Raw genomic sequence first — 24581 nt, forward strand, 5'->3', positions numbered from 1 at the left:
TATGGTTGCATTGAAAGGTAATGATGAGTGATTGGTAAGTTTTGTAAGAGATTTAAGGTAGAGGGAAGATTATTATGACACTTGAAGGTTGAAGAGTGTAAGAAAGGATATGAACTCACATATGAATATAAAATGTATGTAAAAAAAGAAAAGATTGCAGTGGTAGAATATTTAACAAGTTAATGATTTATAATATGCTTTATGACATGGAAAGTCAGAGTGCTAAAGAAAGCCAGGAGGAATTTAACAGTGAAAGACTGGTTGGTGGTCTTGAATGTTGGATTGGAAAGAGGGTCAAATGGTGAATAGTGATTGTATACAGCATCTTGAATGAATGTGCCAAGCATGCCTTTGGTGGAAGTCTAATGATCCTGCCTTATGACTGAGCAAATTTTATCACTTCTAACAAATTTGATCATCTGAAAAAAATGACCACCTTCAGATGAGGCTGTGTTATGGATTGATGGTGTGTGTGCGTATATATGTAATATGTAATATATATATATATATATATATTATATTATATTATATATTATATTATATTATATTATATTATATTATATTATATTATATTATATTATATTATATTATATTACAGACATTCATATGTAATATATATTATATATGAATGTCTGTATATATAATATGAATTATATATATATATAATATATATATATATATATATATATATATATATATTTTTTTTTATATATTATATAATTTTTTTTTTTATGGCATATGATCATGCTTATTTAGCACTAAAATTTTGTACTTTGTATCTTATACAAGTTTTGCCTTGAGTTTACTTTTGAGGGATTTTATTTGCATGGTAGATTGATTTATTATTTAATTTATGTTAGTGGTTAGTTAGTGGTCTTGCATTACTATCCAAAATATAGACCAACTATTTCTTTATATTAATTATTTACTGAGAAATATTTATACTGTAGGTTTGAATTTAGAAGCAGATATCCTGTGTTAGTGGAGCATCTTTCAGTAAATCTTCATTCTCTTCAAAGTAGATTTGCATCTAGTGTGTGTAGCACTAAGTAAAAGCATGGTATGAGTTATCCATATTGTAGTCCACTTTAATATTTGAAGACATAAGCAACCTTTTTCTCAGTATCCAAATTGTGTATAAGCCTTTTTATAAGTTATAGAAAAATTACATATGATACTCCTCTTAGCATTATTCACAGGAATGATAGAAATTTTCGATTCACTTAGCACAAGGAGAAAGTTTTCATGAACATTACAATGAATTTTTTTTTATTTTTTTTTTAGTAGAGTGAACAGGCAAGAGCTCAATATAATGTATAGCAAGAAAAAAAGTCCACTCGGAAACCAGTGGTGGTTTACTATAGCAACTGATAGACTGATAAAGTTAATGTTAGATTTTTCTTAAAGACAGACAGAATATGCAAGTCTTTGACAATTCAAGTTGAGAATCTGGAATTTCATTGCATTCTAGTTGCTTTTGTACAAGTGTGTGTGTGTCTGTGTGTGTGCATGTGCACATGTGGATGTGTATGTTTATCACTGCATTTTCATGTATCAGATATGCATTTACAGTAAACTGTGATAGAATATTAGTTGTTATAGTTGACATTATTGAAGAAAATGTACAGTGATGCATAGTAAATATCTAGAATATGGTACATTGGCTCTGCAAGGACTGGAAGAGGTCTTTAAGAAGTGCTTTGGTAGGTTTGCTCTATTACCAAACTAGGCAGGTAATGTATAAGTCAAATATGTCTGTAGCAAAATTTACGAGTCCAGTCAGCTCATTTTGTGTTTAGGGATTTATGGGTTGACTTATTGTGCTCCTGTGTCTGTTTTACACAATATATTCCATGCCTAATGTAGAATATGTGCATACAGGATGAGATAGACATCGAACTGTCATCAGTCCCTGCAGACGGTGCTCAGTCTATTGACGGGAATGTGAAGAGTCAGGCCAATCCTAGGGCCAATTTGCACCTGTTGTTATCAAGACAGGTAAGCTCTATTGTTGTTTTATTACCTGGATGTCTGATTTATTATCTCTCCTTTTTTTATTGTAATAATCTTCAATAGGTAATAGAGGATACATTAGTTTCAATATTTATTTATTATTTTCAGATAGTTTTTACATCCTTTTGTATTCCAGTCTGTCTTGTTTTAATGTCATTGCACTTCCTGCAAATTTGACTAATTTGAATATCATTTCATTCAACTTCATTAATATGTCTCTCATCTGCAATGATGTTGCTTTGTCTTCATTATTAATCATTTATTTTTAGGAGCCTCTTCTTTTTTTCACTTAATAACACTGCCTCCCCCCCACCCCCAGTCAAAGTTTATGGAGAGTGTCAAGGAAGTGACAACATGGCAGTTCCTGTCAGCGGTGTCGCAGCTGTGCCACATGGACACCAACCTGGCTGAATGGGTGTGGCTGCAGTTCTTCCCCCGCATTTGGAAGATCCTCAGCGAGAAACAGCAGCAGGTTAGTTGAGTTGTCGCGAGTCTGGATGCTCATTTCAGAGGGTGCTTGCGTGTGTATTTATTTTTTCCTCCTTGGCTGTTTGGTCTTGTTTTTTTTATATATATATTTACACATATTTATTTTTTGATTAATCTTAGTTTGTTTTCATTGGCTAACTTTCATATAGTGACACTTTGTAAATGATTGGAATATTTTGATAAATGAAGTACAATTTGCAGTTCAGGTAATGAAAAACTATCCAGTTAGCTTTCCATATAATAAATTTCAATATGTGTAAAATGTTCTGGTGTTTGCTTTCTTTGTTTTTGGGTTGACACTTCATTGGATACTTTTTTTTATATTAATATATAATTGTTTTATGTGAATTTTTATTAAAAATTAGAATGAATTTTTTAAACTAAGAAGCCCAAGAGGTATACAACGAAAAGAGAGAGAAAAAAATCCATTATCATCCCTTCCATATCCATAAATTGAAACAACGTTTATATAGTGTGTGTTACTCATAAGAATTAGATTTTAAAGATGGTGGATTTCTTAATTTTTCTTTGATATTTCAGGGCATTGCAAGTGAGGTGATTCCATTCCTCTGTTCTGGATCGCATGTCATCCAGAAAGACTGCCATCCCTCAGCCCTCCACACCTTCACAGAAGCCCTGGCACAGTGCCAACCACCAGTGCCGATCAGACCAGCAATAATGAAGTACCTAGGAAAGAGCCACAACCTTTGGCACCGCATGACCCTTCTCCTGGAGCAGGCTGCTTTGGAACAGGGTGCCATGACTGCTCCCAGGTCTACTAAGAAGGACCTGTATGACTCCTATGACATGGAGCCTGTCACCAATCCCCAACAGGTGGGCATACAGAACTAGGCTGTACAACTAGGTACCTGTTTTTAGGTCAGCTAGTTATCGTTCTTAATATGTATGGAAAAGCATTGTTTGGATTATGTGTATTGATAATGGTCTAGGAAAGAGATCATACTGGTACCACTTTTATATTGAGGTAATATATATTTTTGCTGAAGTATCATTTGCCTTTTCTCTATTTCTTATGGCACTGACATCCTACCAGAAGTGTAGGAAATAGTGTAATTGATGGAGCAGAATATGTGTTAAAATATTTTAGTTCTTTTGAAGATCTTATTGTTGCCATGCATCTTATTTTGGGAGAATCATACTTGTGTTGTGATTTGAGGGAAAGCATCATGCTCTTCAAGTTCAGTATTTATTTTTATTGATCTTTCTTTTTTTCAGGAGATACTAGACTCTCTCTCAGAGATGTATTCCCTGTTGAAAGAAGAGGACCTTTGGGCTGGCCTGTGGCAGACAGTAGCCCATTATCACGAGACAAGACTGGTGAGTGTGAGGGTGAACCAAGTTTTGATTATGAAGCATTTTATGGATGAAGTGTTTTTGTGGTTTGCTTTTTCTGTCTTGTTGAATATGTGAAATAAAAGATTTCAGCATTGCAGCAATAATTATGACCATTGATGTCTAAATAAAAAGATTTACTTTATTTAGGCTGTGACCTTTGAACAACATGGGTTCTTAGAGCAAGCACAGGCAGCCTATGAATTGGCCATGACAAAGGCCCGAACGGACATGGCAGTTAGACCGGCCCCAGTCAAACTGCAGTCAGAGATGAAGCTCTGGGAAGATCGATGGATAAGGTAAATAGTTTATGTTACAGGAGAGTAAAGTACACACCACATGAGAAGAAGAGTAGAGAGCATAAATAGGATCAGAAATTTTGACTGAGGTATACAGTCTTGTTCAAGAATGTAGAACTAAACCAAAAGGATAATTTTAAACAATGAAAGTGATATGGAAATATATAACAAAAATTAAAGTAAAAGTCATAAGTGAAATATTGAGATGAAGTCCTATACAAGAAACAGATAGAGTTCAACATTTTTATAAAGTGATTTTGAGCTAAGGTGAAGGGACAGAGAAGTACAAATAGGTTCAATTCATTTAGTGTGAGCAGTGGAGAGGAATGGCCATAAAGTCTTATAGATACTAAGAGTGAAGTGTTGATCTGACCACTTTTTATTTATATTGCTTAGAATTATGTGTTTTTTACTAATTACTTATGATCCTTTTTGAAGATGTGCAAAGGAGCTAAACCAGTGGGACTTAGTGCAAGAGTATGGAAGCAGCGAAGCATCAGGGAATGCTTTGCTGGTCCTTGAGAGTGCATGGAGGGTCCCTAACTGGGCACGCATGAAAGAGGCGTTGGCTCATGTAGAGCAGTCGTACCCTAAGGAGTTAGCCTGGAAGGTGTGTGATGAAACACTTTATTGTTCATTTGATATTACTTTTATAAGTTGTATGTTGTTCTTTTAAATGTTATTTTTAGTAAAGCATGTCATTATTTTAACCCATTGCTGCAGGGTACATGTACTGTCCGCTATAGTTTGTTTTAGTAATCTTGTATGCACTTGGATGAGGTCCATAAGCACTCAGTAGCCAAGGAGCCAGTTAGAATATGCCTACATAACCTCACATGAATTCCCCTTTCCTTGACATCTTAGGAAAAATATTTTTTCAAATGCTATTGATATCAATGTTATAAAGATACTAATAATAGTAAGTAATAGTAATAATAATATAGATTAATAACCTTTCCAGAAATCAAGGAAAAGGGTATAAAGATGAGATAGGTAGGACTAGTAATGAACTCCTTGATGACTAAGCACTTGTGGAGCCATCTATGTGGGAAAAAATTAATAAACTAAAATGACAGTGGGCAGTGATCCTATCCTGGTGTCAAGGAGTTTGAATACTTTTTGTTTTAGCTGAAAGTTGGTAATGAATCCTCCAGATGAACTTTTACTTGCCAACCATACAGTAAAATATAATTATGCTGTGCTGGACTCAATTTAAGACTTTTTATATACCCTAACAGGTCAACTTGTACCGAGGCTATCTGGCCATCTGCCACCCAGAGGAGGAACATCTGAAGCTGGTAGAGAAGCTGGTGGAGGCAGCAACTGTTCTCTGCATCAGGGAGTGGAAGAGGCTCCCACACATTGTGTCACACATCCACTTACCGTACCTGCAAGCTGCTCAACAGGTAATGATGATGATGTGTATTGGAATGAGATATTATGAGCTGTTATGTAGTATGTTGTGACTAATATTGTGATAAGGCTAGTAAAAGTCATGTTACTATTTTTGACATTGATTTTTTTGCTTCAGGTATTGTTATTGCATTATGAAAAGATCATCTTGAAAAAAAAATATATATATTATTATTTTTTTTAACTGTTGAATAGCCAAGGATATTCATCATTGTTTCTGTTGATTATTAAGTCTAAAAAAATAGTATGTTTGTATTTAAGTTTAAACTACTCTAACCTGCTTTCCATAAGAAACTATCACCAATGGATGCTTCACTATTAACACAGGTAATGGAACTGCAAGAGGCCTGCCAGATCCACCAAGGCCTCGTCCATGGTCGTACAAATTCTCTCCATGACATGAAGGCCATTGTCAAGACATGGCGCAATCGTTTGCCAGTCATTGCTGATGACCTCTCCCATTGGTCAGACATCTTCACCTGGCGACAGCATCATTATCAGTTCATTGTCAATCATTATAATGACTCAAGTGAAAATCAGGTGTGTATTCATAGTACCAATTTTGTTATATTTTGTTTGTCTAGTTATTCTTTCCTTTTTTTCTTTTTTATCAGTCATATTTCCTCTTCTTTGTTTGTTTCTTTAGCTGATGGTATATATTATATTGTGTATTTTTAAAATAAAAGTGACTTAATTGATTATGCAGGTATAGATTCATGATTTGTTGCAACAATATCCTTTTTCATCCTCAACTTGTAATTTTTCCAGAGCATGCTAGGTGTCCATGCCTCGGCACAAGCAATCATCCACTTCGGCAAGATTGCACGGAAGCACAACCTAAGTAACGTGTGCTTTGAGTCCCTGTCAAGGATCCACACAATCCCCTCTGTGCCCGTGGTGGACTGCTTCCAGAAGATCCGGCAGCAGGTCAAGTGCTACCACCAGATGGCCACTGCAACGGGAATGGGCAAGAACGAGTTGCAAGGGGTCAGTGCCACTGCTTCTCAGACCATTGTTTTTTTTTTATTTTTTTCTATACAGGATTCCAGTTTTAGTCTGTTTTCCTTTTTTTGTAGCTTTACTTGGAAGGTTTTGACTGATCAATATGTGCAGTGTAAATAGATAGATTGGCATTTTCATTTATATATACATATATATACATATATATACATATATATACATATATATACATATATATACATATATATACATATATATACATATATATACATATATATACTATATATATAGACATATATATACATATATATAATATATACATATTATATATTACATTATATATACATTATATATTACATATATAATATATACATATATACATATATATACATATATTATACATATATATACATATATATACATATATATATATTATACATATATATACATATATATACTATATATCATATATATACTATATAATATTATTTTATATTATATATTATATTATATTATTATTATATATTATATTTATATTATTATTATATTATATTTTGTATTATATTATATTATGTATTTATTTGTATATTGTATATTATTATTTATATTTTGTATATATTATATATTTATATATATATATATATTATTTTTTTTTTTTTTTTTTTTTTTTTTTTTTTTTTTTTAATGTGAAGATTTACGTTTGATTTTTTTTCTATTTACCAGGGTCTGGAAGTGATTGAATCAACAAACCTAAAATTCTTCAACAAAGACATGACAGCAGAATTTTATGCATTGAAGGGCATGTTTTTGGCACAGCTTGGTAAGTTTATGTACATATTTGGCTCTTGTTTTGTTTTTGAAATATGAAATGTAAATCTCTTTAAAGAATAAACCTATTTTAGATTTTTATTTTAATGATTTCAGGTCGAAGTGAAGAAGCAAACAAAGCCCTGAGTGCAGCAGTACAGCTGCATGACACCCTTGTGAAAGCCTGGGCGCTCTGGGGGGATTACCTGGAGGCCCTCTTCACCCGTGACCCCACACACATCAACCTTGGGGTCTCGGCCATCACTTGCTACCTACATGCATCACGGCACCAGAATGAGTCCAAGTCTCGAAAATATCTGGCCAAGGTGGGAGGAGAAGGCTGTGGAGTTTTTGTGTGCAGGGGGGGGGGGGGGTAGTGTTTCTTTTGTTTTCTCTCTCTCTTTGTCTATCTGTCTCTTGTTATCCCTGTCTCTTTTCATCCTCTCTTTCTCTGTCTCTCCTTTCCATGTTCATACTTTTACTTTTACATGGATGTTTGGTTGTTGAGTAAAGAAATAGTATTCTAAGTTAGATGAGTTAGTAAGTTGATGAGTGAATAGACCAAAAATGATAATGTCGTTGTTCAATTTTTCCATCATTTGTTTCAGGTGCTGTGGCTGTTGAGCTATGATGATGAGGCGGGAAGTCTAAGTGATGCTGTTGATCGCTATTGCATTGGGGTTCCTCCCATACAGTGGTTACCATGGATACCACAGCTCCTCACCTGCCTGGTGCGGCCTGAGGGCAAGGTATGGCAGACCCGATTTGTTTTCTTACTGTTGGTGTCAAACAGATTATTAGTTATTTTTTTTTTTTTTTTTTTTTTTTTTTTTTTTTTTTTTTTTTTTTTTTTTTTTTTTTTTTTTTGAGTATTAGAGGTAATTTTTTATCTGTTCATCTTAAACTTTTTCTTAAAAAGTGGTGATTTATCATACCTCTATATTTTTTTTGTGTGTGCCTATGAATGCATGCTGTTTAAAAGAAATATGATATGTAATGTTTATTATATATGAATATAGTTACTTTGAATGTATTATGCTAACACAACTTTTTTGTGTGTTGTACAGGTGATCATCAACCTCCTGAACCAAGTGGGTAGGATGTTCCCACAGGCTGTGTACTTCCCCATTCGTACCCTTTACCTTACACTCAAGATCGAACAGAGAGGGCGTATCAAAAGTGGTGAGTGGTTTGGTCTGTCTTAGATATATTTTAATTGTATTTAGATTGATGCTTTAATGTATGAAGTAGTGAGTATGTTTTCTTTTTGATGGAAAGATTCAGTAGGTCAAATAGGTGGTTTGAATTGCTTTGAGAATAATATTTTATCTGTTTTGTTTGTTATTATATGTGAAAATGTGGTGGATAGTTAAATCCAAAGGAGTATTTATGGATATGTCCAAAAGTAGATAGATATATAGTTGCATTAAAATCTTAAGACAGTTCTAGTTTTAAATCTGCATGAGGTTTGATGTTAGACATCGGCTGTTTGTGAACCTGCCATTTGGAAAAAGGCATATGGATCCTGAAAGCACATTATATTTTAAAGACAAGAGTTTTTTTTTTGTGAGAGTGTATGTGTAGATAGTATGAATGATACACTAACAAAATTATTCACTTGCTCTTAGTGGATCCCTCAGCTGCGACTGCACAGAAGGCCCAGCAAGGCAGCCAGGCACAGCAACAAGGACAAGGCCAGACATCCACGCAGCAGCAGGCACAGCAGGGACAGCAAAGTGGGCAGCAGCAGGCCACAGAAACTGCGGGATCTATCAAGGCGACAGAGCCAATGTGGAGATGTTCACGCATCATGCACATGCAGAAGGAACTCCATCCAACGGTCCTGGCTTCTCTCGAGGGCATTGTAGATCAGGTGAGGGATCTGAGAGTTCCTGATATTATGATTTTATTTACTTGTAGTTTTCAGGTGTGAGTTATAGTCAGGGATTAGATGGATTTTTATTTTTCCTCTATTGAAGCTCTATATATTGAAATAAAAGCAGTAAGAATATAAAGATAATTGTCATTTTAACTAATACAAGTAAATATTAGCATTAGTTGCAAGATTTGCAGTAGTCAAAGGATATACATTTCTTATAGTTATGTAATGCACATGCTATACATTTTATTTATTGGAGTAAAAAATGTTACTAAGAATATTTTATTTTCCAGATGGTGTGTTTCCGAGAGTACTGGGATGAGGTAGTGTTACGACAACTCCGCCAAGCACTTGCAAAGTGTTATGCAGTTGCTTTTGAAAATTCAGCAGCTGTCTCAGAGGCTAATATTACACCACACACCCTCTCTTTTGTGAAGAAACTTGTTTCAACGTTTGGAATTGGTATTGGTATGTAGTGAAGAATTCATTGGTCTAGTTTAGATTTTTTTTTTCCCCTCCCTGCCATTAAGTTCTTATGTAGATTGGTTGTTGAAGAGGATATTGTCTTGTATAATTTAATTTCTTAGGCAAGCAGTTTACCAAAGAGTCTCACCAGCTTCATGAATTTTGCAGAAAATATCAGCAGCTCAGTGAGTGGTGGAGGGCAGTATGGCAGTGCGGCGTCTGAGTCCCTGGCCAGGCGTGCCCAGGCAACAGTCCAAGACCCTGTGTTCCACAAGATGAAAGGCCAGTTCACCACTGACTTTGACTTCTCACAGCTGGGCTCCATGAAGCTGCACAACCTTATACACAAACTCAAGAAATGGATCAAGATTTTGGAGGCCAGGGTGAAGCTGCTGCCCAAGTGAGTCATGGTGTGGCTGGAGGAAAAGGGGGCTGTGACTGACACTTGATATGAATATAGATTTGTGTTTTGCATATGTTGGATAAAGAAAAAAAAAAATTTGTGGTTTTAGTGGGAATAACTATTTTATTTTTTGATGAAGATCACATGTTGAAAGTCATGAAGAATCAGAAGAGATAACTATTTAAAAAGATAGGAAAGCATTATATGAATAGTATTAGAAGAAAAGGAGGTAATAAGAACTATGATATGAAGTTTTGTTGATATATAAGAGTAGTTGCTTGTATTGCTTAGATATTCAGTTATTATATTGGATTATGATTGCAGTATCCTATGAATAATGTGAATTACGAGAGTTGATTTTTATAGGAAACTAAAACCTGGAGTTTGAGGCTGTGGTAATAAAGTTTATAGTATATTATATTTTTATTAGAAAATGGTAGAAGCCTTGTGTAAGTCACTTGAGCAGTTAGAAGAAACAGACTTCATTTCCAGTTAATTTCCAGATGAATGACATGTGTACTTTATGGTAACAACTTTCCCTGTTACAGGTGGTTCCTGATTGAAGAAAAGTGTCGTTACTTGAGCAATTTCAGTCTTCAAACAGCAGAGGTTGAATTACCAGGAGAGTTCTTATTGCCAAAGGTATGTATTTTTATGGATTATTTTGTTTCATTGTATGTATTGATTATATTAGTTTTGGACAAGCAGATACTTAATATAGAATATAATATTGAAACTAGATGGTCTTCCAATAATCAAGCAGATGATTATGAAAATTGACGTGTAGGTGAGCTCCCTCGTCCATTGCATATTTGCAATTTCTGTTACAGAAAAAAAAGAAGACAGGTAGAGCTCCCAATGATGTTTTGCTGATAAGAGCTGATGCTTGGGCAGTTCATCTATATTATTTTTGTGCAGTTATTTCTTTATACTTTATGAGGGTTTTACCATCTCTGACAGCATTCGCACTACTACATCCGGATAGCAAGGTTCATGCCCAGAGTAGACATAGTTCAGAAGCACGGTTCTGCAGCCAGAAGGCTCCACATTCGTGGTCACAATGGCAGAGTTTATCCCTACCTTGTTGTTAATGATTACTCGCTTAGTGATGCACGTCGAGAAGAACGTGTCTTGCAGCTGCTAAGGATGCTAAATCACTTCTTTGCCAAACAAAAGGTAAGGTGTGGCTTTTGTTGAAAGTGTTGTTTATCATACTATGAGTGATGTATGTTTATATCATTAGTATGGTGTCTGTTATAATAGGATAATAAATACATAGCAAGTGACGAAATTGATAGACTGGAAAAATTGTACCTCATTCCAACAATATGGCAGTGTCTAGTATTGTTTCCTGCTTTAGTGCACTTCTTAATTCAAATTTTACTTCTTACAGGAGACGAGTCGCAGGCTAGTCAACCTAAGCATCAGTCGTGTGGTGGCTGTGTCACCACAGATGAGACTGGTGGAGGACAATGTGTCTTCTCTTTCACTCCTTGACATATACAAGCTCCGATGTGCGAAGAGGCAGCTGGAGCCTGACACACCTGTCACGAGATATTATGAGAGGCTAGCATCTGTGCAGGTAGGCCTATGTTTTCCAGATTAGTGACTTTTATCAAAGATGGCTTCAAGTATTGTGTAGATGAGACATCAGTGGAGGAATTAAGCAACTTCATCACATTTCTTTATGCATATTTTTGTACTTGGAGTTTTAGAGCTATCTTACGTCATATAAATTCAAGAAAAACAATTTCATACATCTTGCAGAAAGTTCTGGTAAAGCTTATATCCTCCATACATATTCAAAATCATTTGATAAATTAAAATAATCTATATTTCCTATCATAAATATCTTCCAATTTATATCACTGATGATAACCATTAAGCACACTCATTATTTATTGTTAACAGGCGCGAGGTTCACAGGCTTCTCATCAAGTGCTACGAGATATAGTGAAGGAAGTACAGAACGCCATGGTGCCCAGGTCGATGCTGAGAGATTGGGCTCTCACTACTTATCCAAACCCCACTCACTACTGGACGTTTAGAAAAATTGTAAGTTTGCAACAAATGATTTTGCACTCTTCGAATATTCAAGGGAATATACTACTTTAAAAAAATGATAAGTGTAATCAACTTCTGGAAGTATTTGCATACTGTGTCTCACTTTTTCACTTCTTTCCCTCTTTTTCTTTCAGCTCACCATCCAGCTAGCCCTAATTGGTCTTATGGAATACCTGCTGCACCTAACCAAGTTGTATCCTGATATGATGTACATTCATCAGGACTCGGGGCTTATCAATGTTGCTTACTTCAAATTCAACATTGATGATGCCAAAGGTATGTTAGGTGTCGCCTCTTCTCACTGTAGATTATTGAAGGGAGTGTTTTTATGCTGTTTTATTACTGAAGTATTTTTGTTTTGTTTACTTATTTAGATATTACGGTGAGTTAGTTCATTATGAAAGTTTTAATTGCTTTTATATTTTGTTTATGAATGGTTTTGCACAATTCATTTAGCATGATCGATGATTATGGATGATTGATTGTACATAATCAATTTATATGCATGACTGATAGTGTGTAATTGATAGATATGCATGATTAATTGTGTATGATTGATTGAATGTGTGAGTGAGAGAGTCAGTCAATGATTGTAAGAGCGAGCATAAAAAGATATGAATGAGAATGGATTAGCTAACTTCACAGTACACAAGATACTCTATAATTGTTATGAATAAATCTTGATCAGAAATGTGTTTCTGATGAGAAGTTGATCAGAATTTGTGAATGAGTGTGAGTGAGCAAGTACCTGCATGCATTGATAGCCAATGAGACAAATTTGCAATTCCAGGTGAACTGGATGGGAATCGGCCAGTGCCATTCAGACTGACTCCAAATCTGGCAGAGCTGGTGACAAGCATTGGCGTCTCCGGTCCTTTCACAGCCTGCATGGTGGCCACGGCAAGGTGTCTGGCCACTCCCTCTTTCAAGGTTAATGCATTCCTTAGAGCAATTATGAGGGATGAAATCATCTCATGGCACAAGGTAAGTTATCGATATTTCAAGGAAGGAGACTTTATTTGTATGGAATTGGGAATGAAAATGTTCCCTGAAAAATTAGGAAATAGCTGATTTTTTATACAATTTTGTATGTATAGTGGGTAAAATAGTTTCCAGTTGGACAGTAGTAACATTTTACTCCTTAACCCTTTGGATCCGGTTGCTTCACAGCAATCACATGGGCCAAAATATGGGCATTAGGCCTACAAGCTGGCACCCATCAGAGAGTGGCTGCTCTGATGGATGCCAGCTTGTAGGCTGGGTGTACTCAAAAGCTTGTGTGCAGGGACAAGACTCTATGCCTCCCTTTTGCAGTGTTATTGTCTTTTTCCATGAATGAGTATTTTTGGCTTTTTTGCTATTTTCCAATATCTATATTTATCATTGATTTGCTTTATCCAGATGGTAATAAGGTTTTCCTTTCACAGACCCCATATCATTTTTGTAGGTAGTCCATAACTCAGTACAAGGATAATAACAATAAGTAGCATTTTGTTATTTGTCATTTTTTATTTTCTTTTGTAATACTCAATTTTCTGTACTGCATTTGCACCACCAGTTATGGCTCATGGACATTACATTCCACACTCATTTATTAATGGAAATAATGCAAAAGCCCCTTTCTAAATGCCAAATGAGTCTAATAATCTTCCAAGTTTGTGCACTCATGGCGAATCTTTCCTGTCACCCTGGCCTTCAGCTGAAATGCTCAAAACAGCATTACGGCATGTTCACCTGCACCTCAAGCCAAATATTTTCCTGACGTGATGGTCACATCACGCGGATCATAGGGTTAATATGTATTGTTTGTGAATTATAATTTTAAAGCAGTATATATAGTAGACATCATTTTCTGGAGTCAGGCAGCTAAAGATGGAAACTTCTCACCATATATACAAGCAAGATTTTCTTGTCACTGAATAATGAATTTTTCCTACAAATCCTAGTCTCCTAAATAATTCATCATGTCTAGTCATGGCAAGGACTATCACTTCATTGAGAGCAGTTCTCTTCCATTTTCCGGCACCAGCGGCAGGAGGGAGCCAGCGTGGAGGGCTCTCAGGGTACAGGGCCAATGGAAGGGGAAGCCCTCATCACTCGTGTTAACAAAGCAGTCACTGCCATAACCACTCGCATACAGTCGCTGGCATCCAGTGATGGGGCTGACAGCAAGGTTGGTTTTCCTTTTACACTCTCACATTTCCATTAAGGATAATTATTATAAGTTTTGAATATAGATTTGGTGATGTGATTGCCTTTCAGTGTAATACTTTCCATAGTCATTTTATATGTGGTAGAGGAATGATTTAAGTGCCTTCATTATTTTATTGCTTTGGTTCCTTACAGGTGACACAGCTGGTGCGTGCTGTGAACTGTGTGGACAACTTGTGTCGCATGGATCCAGCCTGGCATCCATGGCTGTAGGTTGTGAGGGGAGAATTGGGGATTTTAATAAATTAAATGTTTCATTTGCCGCCAGAAGGGCAAATTCAGATCAGCACCTAATGTTTAGGTGGATATTGTGTACAGGAGAAACAGGGACTTTGTACATATTACATAGTGAATACATGCATTGACAGTAATACCCTTGGTGTAATGATGTTATGAATCAACTCTTACTGTCGTATTTGATATTAGACATTACCATCTCCAGAAGTTGAAATGGAAAGATATTACTACACTTATTTATTTATTCCAATATGTAGAAATCATCTTACATGTCCTGTCAGCATTATTCATCTTGTCAGCTCTCTTCATTTAAGCTAATTCACATATGAATGACATTTTGCTGTGGCAGTTATCATTTCATGTTTCAAATCTCATGTGATCATTGTTTTATACAAGTAGTTTTATACATAGATTATATATAAATTTCCAAATATAGTGTGGTTGTATTATTACCCTGAAATAGCTATTGAGGAGTTGCAACTTGCAATTTATATAAGCAGACATACTGTGACTACAGACTTAGTTAGTCATAACTGAAATCATGAGGAATAGAAATGATTCATCCCTAATTTTCCTACCTTGTTGGTTGTCTAGTGTGGAATATAACCAGTCATCTAATTTCCCAATTAAAAAGATAGGTCTTCCTTAACGAAGATGTTTATGCACTTATTCATTGTAAGGTATGGTCTTCTCTGTCTGGGGGAACATCCTCTCTCCCTCTCAAGTATTTTGGGTTTGGTGCCAAATTTTCACTAATTTTCCATAGAGATGTATGATAAAGTAGCTTTTTATCCTTTTCCAGTTATGAGAGAGTTGGGTAAGAACTTTTTGAATTGGTCCTCTTGATATATTTTGTGAAAATAGATTTCCTTACTAGGCACTGATATTCCAATCCTGGAATTGCTTAGTGTTTTCCATAGTGATAATGGATATTCTGCATCTCTTTAAAAAGTCCTGATCATCCATCCTGTTACCTTTTCCTTTGATAAATACCTGCTTTGCAAGACTTCACTATCCCACAATAAATGATTTTACACAATCACTATATGTTCTGTCATACAATGTTACTGCTGGCAAATCACTGTTGCACAACGTGTTTATAGTTGTGACAGGTGTTTTATAATATGTGGTGGTGTTGCCGTTTCTGTTTACTTAGCAAACTGGATTAATATGTTGTGTATTTGAATATTGTGTAGCTTCATTGTTGTACACTGGTGGTGCAGACCATTCACACGCGTAGCTGGTAACAGAGACACACCCCAGGGCATGTTGGTGCCTGGTGCCCTAAAGGATTGCTGACCTGGCATGACCAGTCAGCCCTTGTTCATGTGTTGCATCTCATGCTAGACATGTGAACCATGCTCAGTCATAGACTCAAGCAGTTTTCACACAGTGGAAACTTCATCTCTGACCCCTTCATTCATACATTTGTTATTGTTCTTGTGTGTGGTATTCTATATTTATGTTTGTTGGTCTTACGACACTGCTCAGTGTGATGATTAAGCTCATGCTTTGACTTGCGAACAAGTCTCTTTACATTTTTTTTTCCTTTTTTCTTTTTTTTTTAATAGTTCTGTACTCTTGCAACAGAATATAATCTTTGTCTTGGGATACTACCTTGTGGTTCTATATTTATTGGCATTCAATTTCTAAGTGGTAATGTAGATTACCAAGAAGTTTGTCTTCTGTAAAATAATTTTTTGTATCATGAAGAAAATGCACCATTCCCAAGTAAAGCAGATTGATATTGGAATTTCTGAGACTACTGTAAACAGAAAAATCTCAATGGACTGCCAGACTCCTGTTCTTCTCTATTCTTATTAATACATCACAAAATGATGCTGGATTGCAAGAACTTGGTAAACAAATGGCTAATATGGACGTGCCATTCCCCCATCCAGACAACCAAAGGAGCTTAAGCAGAAGTACTTTGCTGTACCTATATTGGTATGGTCATATTACCAAAATGTACCTATTTCTCAAACACTAGGCACGGGAAAAAGTTTATATAGTGAAAACCTAAGGTCCACATTGCACCCCCCTGCTGCTTGGGCATGTTCCTGTAGCTGCTGCAGTTCTGTTTCACATTATTATTTTTTTTTAATAGTCTTCGATTAATTTCGAGTAAAATAGGCTATTTTTAGAAAAAATCAATATTCCAGTGCCAGTGATGACTGTACCCCCCTCTAGGTCAATTAATAAAATATATTTTCAATAGCCCTGATTTCCATGCTTTTACTTATATGGCATAGGAATAGAAATACTTAAAAAAATGCATTTTCATAGTTTTGCTGCACTTCATTTGTTTAACTATTTATGGTACCTGTATACACTTTTTGTGTTTTAGTTCATTTATCTTAGATCTAATCCAATCTTTTATGTCATGATCAGTTGCCTTACTTATCTTAATATTCCCTGGGTAGTTTTTAAAATTCATATTCTTTTTTGGGGCTCTAATGCTTTACAAACATCTTGACAAGCATTGTAAAACTTCAGCATATCTCTGGATGTTTGTAGAATTTCAAAGTCTGTTAGTACTTTTAATTACATGCTTTTCCAGTCAGTTTGTCAATTTAAGACTATTGCCTACTTCTGTAGTGTGTTTCTCCACTATCTAAATGTCTTTTTAACCTAAACAATTTTACACAATTTGGTCTGATTGAACAGTATAGTATTATGTGAAGCAAATCTATTTATTACGATTTTTATAATTATTCTTAGTAATGATGATGATAAAAACTATATTATCTTAAATATAGTTTAGCAACATACTACAAACCTGTCTGTAAGCAATGGTGAATAGCAACATGGGCATCTGTCAAATGCCAGATATTTGTTTGATAATTTGTCTGTTATTGACTTTTTATTACTCTGAAAGTTATTAAAAAGGCTGTTACTAAAGCAAGGAAATTAAAATAATACAACCTAGAAATTGCCTATGTATGTTGATTCTAAAAAGGCTTGACCATGAAGACAATAATTACAGTTTCCCACAAATAATACGTACATTAAATTAGCATACATCTCAAGACTCATCTGGCACATATAAAACAGAAGTAGCATATATATAGACATTTAGATTATTAAATAACAATGAAGTTTATATATCCATGTAATTTAAAAAGTAAGGGGTTTAAAGTATTTGGTCATAAGGCATTAAATACAGGTAGTACAGTTCCCACATTTGCTTTAATACCATGATAAACTGGGGTTAACAATGTCCAAAGTTTGTGACCTCTAAAACTTTCTCAAGATTAAGCTCCAAAGCAGCAGCTGGGTTGTTGAGGTTGAAGTTAGTAATGACCTCTGGGTGAACAAGTCCTATCTGGCCAACAACCACGCCGTTAATCAGCACATCACCACAGAACCCAGGGAAGTAACTTGGATCTGTAGGCAAAATAGGGATGGTTCAGAATAACAATGTTAAAAATCTCATATGAAAATATGCATGCATATGTAAACACCTGTTTTCATCTGACTGTAATGGAAACACTATATGCCAGCTTATTGAAAAAATTCATGTAGTGATAGAAAGAGAAGCAGTACTTACAGTCTTTGCCCTCTAATGTGTATCCTCGTGCATTATCCTGATCAGCGAATGGGACTTTCAGAGCGATCATAATATTGTCAAGAAGACCCTGTATTACCTCCATTCCTGCTCTGACATTATAGTTTACTGCACACAGGAAACGATGGTTTCGAGCACCAGTTCCCCTGGTTGTTGCTGAGCATTTGTTGCGGAGTACAATGTCAGACACCTGGTGGTAGCAAGGAAAGTTATTTATGAAGCATACCATTTTATATAAATGCATTTGACATGGAAAAACTTCACTGATGCAAATCATTAATGATGGATAATTCCCGAGGCATATTACTGAAATTCTTATTGATTATGACTATGAATTATCACTGAGGCAACTTTGTAAGTAATCTTTTGTGCTTGCTTATTATGTAAAAAAAAAAAGTCCAATGACAAAATAAGAAAGAGATTATTTCAGTAAAACAGATCCTATATCGTCTAAAATTACACAAACAAGAAAGAAGAACAAAAATATATAACTACAAATCCAATTCACATTTACCTCAAACAGTCTAATGGGCAAGGCAACATGTTTATTAGCTGCAATAGTTTTCAAAATCCCTGGCAAGAGGTTCATGCGCACTGCCTCACACTCAGCCGTCTTTGGGTTGCCAACTCTCACCCACGGCTTATCTTCAAGGCTGACTCTCATCCTCTCTCCCATATCAGCCTGCAAAAAACAAAAACAAAAAGTTTGTTATATTACTGAAGGAGCATTAAATGCTACATAATTGTTTTTTTTTTCCAGTACTGTAATATTAGAACATTTTACTTCACTATCCCCCCAAAATTCATCTGAATTACATTTCCCAATGGTAATACTTATACTTTTTTAATAATTAATTTTACTAAGCTCCTGTAACTTCCTGTATCCAGCTAAATGTGTAAATGGTAGCTGATCTTTAAAACGTTGAGAGCCATTTCTCTACACTTTGAAGTGCTATTTAATTCACTTTCTAAAATACAAATGAGAATGGAAGAGCATGAGAGAGAAAAACATGAGACAGAAAGAAAGGTGGGATTAAAATGGACCAAAACAAGAGACAAACACCTACACAGGTAGAGAGAGACACACAGACTAAGAGACTAGGAAAGCTATGGTTCCTTTTGTCTGAAAGGATCACCAAGGACATAAATCACCTTAGAGCAGAGAGAGAATGTGGCAGCTTCAGTGTAGTTATTCTGGGACAGAAGGAGTCTTAGCTTGTCACTGAGATAGTTCAGCTCAAATTCCTGGCCTATGGTGTTGGTAGGGGGCATTCGTAAGTCTGCTGCCAGTTTATCAAATCCATAAGCCACAGCGAAGTCCTCTGCTATGTCACACTCGTGGAGAATGTCATACCTGGGGTTAAAATCAGTCATTTATATGATCATTACAGAACAATCACAGGATAGATACAAGACATGATGATAAATCAGACAAAAGAAGGCCAATCAACTGTTGTATCATTTTACTGCAATCTATAATGAAATCACATACTGAGCATAATGGAATTAGTATAAGATGCTTCATCTGTCTAGATATACAAGCTTAATTTCCTGAAATTATCTCTCACCAAATCCTACAGACAATCCAGTGTCAATGGGTTAACTGAACAGGTTTTTTATTAAAAAAAGGCTGTAAATAACTACAACACTGAACAGATTTGTACATATAAATCTATAAACATGGATGATTTAAGACCTTGCAAACTTCTCTTGTAAGGTACTTGCCTTGTAGGAGGGACATCGACCACAATCTTTCCTTCCCCATTAGGCTTTGCATTGAGGCTCATGGAGGTCAGAAGCTTGCAGATGCTCTCAGCATTTTCTTCCACTCCTGCCAATATGTTACAATAGTCCACAGAAGCCTCTTGCTGGACATAGCGCAAAGTTGGGTACTGCAACTTCTCACCACTGGGGTATTCCACCTATCAAAAATCAGGTACAAAATAAATTCTATTGCATTTTGCACCAAGTTTCTAACCCTAATTTAACCTACACATTACTCTGAACTTAAACATACTTTCCTAAATTTAGAAGCTTTAAAAAGAAACTTTGGTAAAGAGATAACTTCATTATTCATTGAACCCAATGTCGGTGGGTTTCTGTACTGTCCCCTTTAGATTTTAGTGAGTTATGTTACATACAGATGGCTCCATGTGTGCTCAGACAGCAAGGAGTCTATCAGCTGGCCCAAGTGACTGATCCTGATTTCTCCATTTCTTGAATTGGCGGGAAAATATGTTTTTCTTTCCAATACTATTAATATTGACATTGTTATCATTCTTCATGATATTATAATTATTAAATTATTATTAAAATATTAATAACATCAAGACAATAAAATAATAGAAATGAAGCTTTCAAAAAATGAAGGAAAAGGGTAAACAGATGAGATAGGTAAGACAAATAGCTGACTCCTTGGTGACTAAGCACTTGTAGAGCCATCTATGTGTAAAGACAATAAATAAACTTTTATCACAGTGGGCATGGCATTGTAGTCTTGCCACCCATCCTAACTCGGTCAATCATCATCAATACCCATTTCTGAACAGATGAACCATATATGTATTACAAAACCGTATGATAAAAAAAATACCTCCACAGGCTCAGCAGTGAATGGCTGATCACAGTAACCAGAGAACATGCAAACAAGAGTATCCAGCACGATCTGCGCCTTGTGTTTGTCTGTGGCAGTGCACTCTATGAAGACGTTGCGGGTCTTCAGGGTGATCTTGCTATGGTTGCCGTTGATGATGGGGGGGAGGGAGAGCACCACGCCCTTCTGATCTGTAATCACTGGGTACACAGGTTTGTCCTGTGAACAGAATACATTTGTTATACTGTACTTATTGCAACTTGAGTGTTCATCCTCATTTTATCACTTCAATATGAAAATGCTTATTTGTGAATCAAGATTTGTATGCGCAATTCCATATCTACCTCTTGGGTTCTTTAGTGTAATCATTTTTCCGAAAGACTTGGCGGAGAACTCTCACCTTGATGATAGGAACATATTCCTTAAGGTGGGAATCATGGCTAAACATTTCTAACATTTTGTCAGCTCTGAGCTCCTGAGTCTGGTTGAGGGGGACGAAGGAGATATCTGTTGGTGGCCGAGCATCGTAGATGAAAGGCCCGGTGATCGTGTCCAAATCATGAGTTCCTGTAGGATAGAATGTGATGGTACAAAAACTAACAGAAATTTAGCATTATATTTTAGTTTGGAAAAATAAGTTACAGTCTCCTGATTACATACAAGACTTCTTAAGTGACTTCAGAGCATAACTAAAAAATTTGTTTTGAAGAACAGTATACAGAATTTGAAAATGCATTTTGCTCATTTGCTCTAGCACCATGGTATGCCAAGAGAATATTTTGTTATAAATCTTTGCTTCAATTATGCTATACTTTTTCATGCATTGCTGGTAAATGTGTCCTAAATACAAAGGCCAAGAAGTTATTAGCCTCATGCACATGCAATTAATACAGAATCTTACACCAGTTCTCAAAGGCATAATTTAAACTTACCGATAGCAACAAGAGTACGCTTCCTGGCAAGATTTTGGTGGAGTTTATCTTGAAGGTCAATGAAGGAGTCATAGACAGCCTGAGTGAAGGTCATTCCCCGAAGCACAGCTCCCACCACATATGGCCGAACCTATTAGGAAATGAGAGATAACACTTAGAAACAGGAAGATAAAGGTAATCTTTTCACTGAGAAATAGAAATTAACATACTGGAAAAAGTTTAATAATAATGACATAAACCATATACATATTGTGTTATATAAACCATATATAACACAAAATTTAGCTTGCCTATGCACAATCTCAAATGGAAATGTGCCCACACACATGCCATACACACTAATCTCTCTAGCTCACACGTGTATCTTACCCTGGCTGTGTCAGGTTTCACAATGAGCCTGTTTCTTTGTGGGTCTTTGGCAGGAACAAGTTGGTAACGAGGAAGTGATTCCTTCCCCAGGTAAACAGAGAGGGACCGTGCGATGCCTTCAATGCAGAGTAAATCATAGCGATTGGCTCCCACTTCAATCTTATATGTCATGCCTTTTTCAGGGTCGTCAACAATGTCGTCAACTTCAAGGCCATACTGGAAGCACAGCTCGTCAAATTCCTCATCAGCTGCAGGTTAAAAGAATAACAATAAGCTTAACAAAGAGATCTGACAGTCAGAGATCACTTCAGGCATTAGAAATAAGATTCATAACAACAGAACAACAGTGAACAGACATTTTTCCCATATACTAACTCTCTTGCCTGGTATAGAAATAAAATAAAATAAAATAAAATTAGAGAGAGAGAGAGAGAGAGAGAGAGAGAGAGAGAGAGAGAGAGAGAGAGAGAGAGAGAGAGAGAGAGAGAGAGAGAGAGAGAGAGAGAGAGAGTAGTAATTTTTATACCTGATGGTAATACCCCAATTACATTATTTAAATCATTATTGCTATCTCCTGTGTTTATCTCACACAATGTCCTTCAAACTCGTAGTCTAAAACCTATATTAGGCTTGAGTCAAGACTGCTGTTGATCAGTTTTAAGTGGATTTAAATAGGCCTGAGGCATTTCAAATAAAGAAGGCATTTCAAACAAAGAAAAAAAAAAAAAAATCTAATGATTCTAAAGTCTGTGTAGCTTAATTCTTGTGCTATTTCAGAGATTGTATTTTGAATATGATATCTTTCTAAAAAAAAAACTTAGCTAATGAATTCATTCATCTGCATGGAGCATATGACTTAAATATCATGGTCTTATATATAATACAAAAGTTTGTGATAACTAATGATATAGAAACAAAATAACATCATGCAAGACTGCAGAGTCATTACATCCTCCTGTAAATTTGGCCCTGTTTCTCATAGTCACGCTGGTTTGTATGTGCTGGCCATTTTTTCTTATTTCTAACTCAGCCTGGATTTCATTAATTATGGAAAATCTGATGTGCTAGGAGGTAAAAATAAAATGCCATCCTGACCTTGTGAAAGGAAAACAGATTTGGTAGTATCCAACCATATCATAATGGAAGTTAGCGGTGGGCCCCATACTGGACTTTTGCACTAACAATCTTGCATCTGAGTTTTAAAAACTACAGTGTTTTTTATAGGTTCATGACATTTTTTGAACCAAAATATAATACTTTGAAGATACAGTCAGTTATGAACTTTTTAGCCAATCTGCAAAATCATAAAATAATTATCAAATTGGTAAAACTCTGGTGGAAGAGTTATTGCATACATGACAGGGTTTCCAATATGGAGAGGGCCACACAATCTTTAAATGTTGTTTAACCTCTACGATATGAATGATGTGACCATCATGTCATAAAAAAAATTTACTTGAGGGGTGGGTGACGTGAACATGCGATCATAAGAAAATGTGGCTGAGAGCCAGGGTGACGGAAAATTGCTGCCATGAGAACTTCAGCTGAGGGCCAGGGTGACAGGAATGACTTGCCATAAGTGTACTAAGCATTTGGAGGATGATTAGACTCAATGGGCATTTAGGAAGGGGCTTTTGCATCATTTCCCTTGATAAGTGAGTGTGGAATGTAATGTCCGTGAGCCATGATTGGAAGAGCTACAAGGAAGTTGCTATTTCCATGTTCAAGATCTTATTCATGCCCACTATAAATGGCAGCACAAGTTGTATTACAGAAAATTGAATATTATAAAGAAAAGAAGAAGATGAAGAAATACGACTTCCTAGAGAGAAGATATGGAGTCTGTGCAAGGAAAACAGTCTATTACCATTAGGTAAAGCACATCAAATGACAAAAATGAAAAAAAACAAAAAAAAACTAAAATGCTTATGCAGAAAAAGAGAAAATAACATTGCAAAGGGGAGGCATGGAGTCTTGTCATCACTCTTGAGTGTTTGTGTGCTCCTGGCCTGTGAGCCACACACCCAGCAGGGTGGCCGCTCAAGTAAGTCTAATACCTGTATTTTGGGGAACGTACAGGCAGTGAAGTATCTGGATCCATAGGGTTAATTTTAAAATGATGACTGAGTAGAGTAAAGGAAATAAGGTTATAGCCTTATTAGAAAAAAATTAAGTATAAAAATCAATGGTAATTCTTTATATCATGGATGCACCCTAAATCACAATTTAATGCGGCGGGAGTCTGCCGCATTAAGCCGAACGCCCCGCACCACGTGCTCTGGCGTGTTGCCGTGTGTATAAGCTGAACCTGCCAACCATGCGGTTCGCTATGACGTCCTATCACGTCACCCGGCAGGAACGGGTTAAGTAGCCATGACTGGGCGTGATCTTTGGGCAGTGTCTGTGGGGAGGATTTATGGGGACTCTGCCTCCCAACATCCCCTGGCAAACATGGTCTTCTCCTCAGTATGCCTTGCAATAGAGTTTCTTCAATATTTTTCCTTTATTTGTGGCTTTACTGTTTGT

At 35.9% G+C, this 24581-nt stretch overlaps 2 protein-coding genes across 2 annotated transcripts in view; one reads left to right on the top strand and one right to left on the bottom strand.

Moving 5' to 3' along the window:
• The window catches only part of LOC119597453 (transformation/transcription domain-associated protein-like), a 34829-nt gene extending 19800 nt beyond the window's left edge, over positions 1 to 15029 (top strand). Inside the window, exons 16-39 of the mRNA XM_037947026.1 lie at positions 1882 to 1998; positions 2333 to 2485; positions 3043 to 3336; positions 3739 to 3840; positions 4006 to 4154; positions 4593 to 4764; positions 5393 to 5560; positions 5895 to 6107; positions 6336 to 6554; positions 7251 to 7347; positions 7452 to 7660; positions 7943 to 8083; positions 8402 to 8516; positions 8963 to 9207; positions 9507 to 9681; positions 9847 to 10078; positions 10630 to 10723; positions 11042 to 11257; positions 11475 to 11663; positions 11993 to 12136; positions 12280 to 12421; positions 12936 to 13129; positions 14175 to 14318; positions 14492 to 15029. Of these exons, the coding sequence (XP_037802954.1) occupies positions 1882 to 1998; positions 2333 to 2485; positions 3043 to 3336; positions 3739 to 3840; positions 4006 to 4154; positions 4593 to 4764; positions 5393 to 5560; positions 5895 to 6107; positions 6336 to 6554; positions 7251 to 7347; positions 7452 to 7660; positions 7943 to 8083; positions 8402 to 8516; positions 8963 to 9207; positions 9507 to 9681; positions 9847 to 10078; positions 10630 to 10723; positions 11042 to 11257; positions 11475 to 11663; positions 11993 to 12136; positions 12280 to 12421; positions 12936 to 13129; positions 14175 to 14318; positions 14492 to 14569 (4002 nt within the window). The 3' untranslated portion in view covers positions 14570 to 15029. The remainder of the gene's footprint in view (positions 1 to 1881; positions 1999 to 2332; positions 2486 to 3042; positions 3337 to 3738; positions 3841 to 4005; positions 4155 to 4592; positions 4765 to 5392; positions 5561 to 5894; positions 6108 to 6335; positions 6555 to 7250; positions 7348 to 7451; positions 7661 to 7942; positions 8084 to 8401; positions 8517 to 8962; positions 9208 to 9506; positions 9682 to 9846; positions 10079 to 10629; positions 10724 to 11041; positions 11258 to 11474; positions 11664 to 11992; positions 12137 to 12279; positions 12422 to 12935; positions 13130 to 14174; positions 14319 to 14491) is intronic.
• A 2492-nt stretch (positions 15030 to 17521) lies between these two features.
• Positions 17522 to 24581, bottom strand: part of LOC119597218 (phenylalanine--tRNA ligase beta subunit-like) — a 7917-nt gene continuing 857 nt past the window's right edge. The window contains exons 2-10 of the mRNA XM_037946745.1: positions 22056 to 22303; positions 21687 to 21816; positions 21155 to 21321; positions 20755 to 20973; positions 19887 to 20083; positions 19314 to 19515; positions 18676 to 18843; positions 18144 to 18351; positions 17522 to 17980 (exon numbers count right to left, since the gene is read on the bottom strand). Coding sequence (XP_037802673.1) covers positions 17805 to 17980; positions 18144 to 18351; positions 18676 to 18843; positions 19314 to 19515; positions 19887 to 20083; positions 20755 to 20973; positions 21155 to 21321; positions 21687 to 21816; positions 22056 to 22303 — 1715 coding nt within the window. The 3' untranslated portion in view covers positions 17522 to 17804. The remainder of the gene's footprint in view (positions 17981 to 18143; positions 18352 to 18675; positions 18844 to 19313; positions 19516 to 19886; positions 20084 to 20754; positions 20974 to 21154; positions 21322 to 21686; positions 21817 to 22055; positions 22304 to 24581) is intronic.

This window comes from Penaeus monodon, chromosome 39 (assembly GCF_015228065.2).
Source record: "Penaeus monodon isolate SGIC_2016 chromosome 39, NSTDA_Pmon_1, whole genome shotgun sequence".
Lineage (NCBI taxonomy): Eukaryota > Metazoa > Arthropoda > Malacostraca > Decapoda > Penaeidae > Penaeus > Penaeus monodon.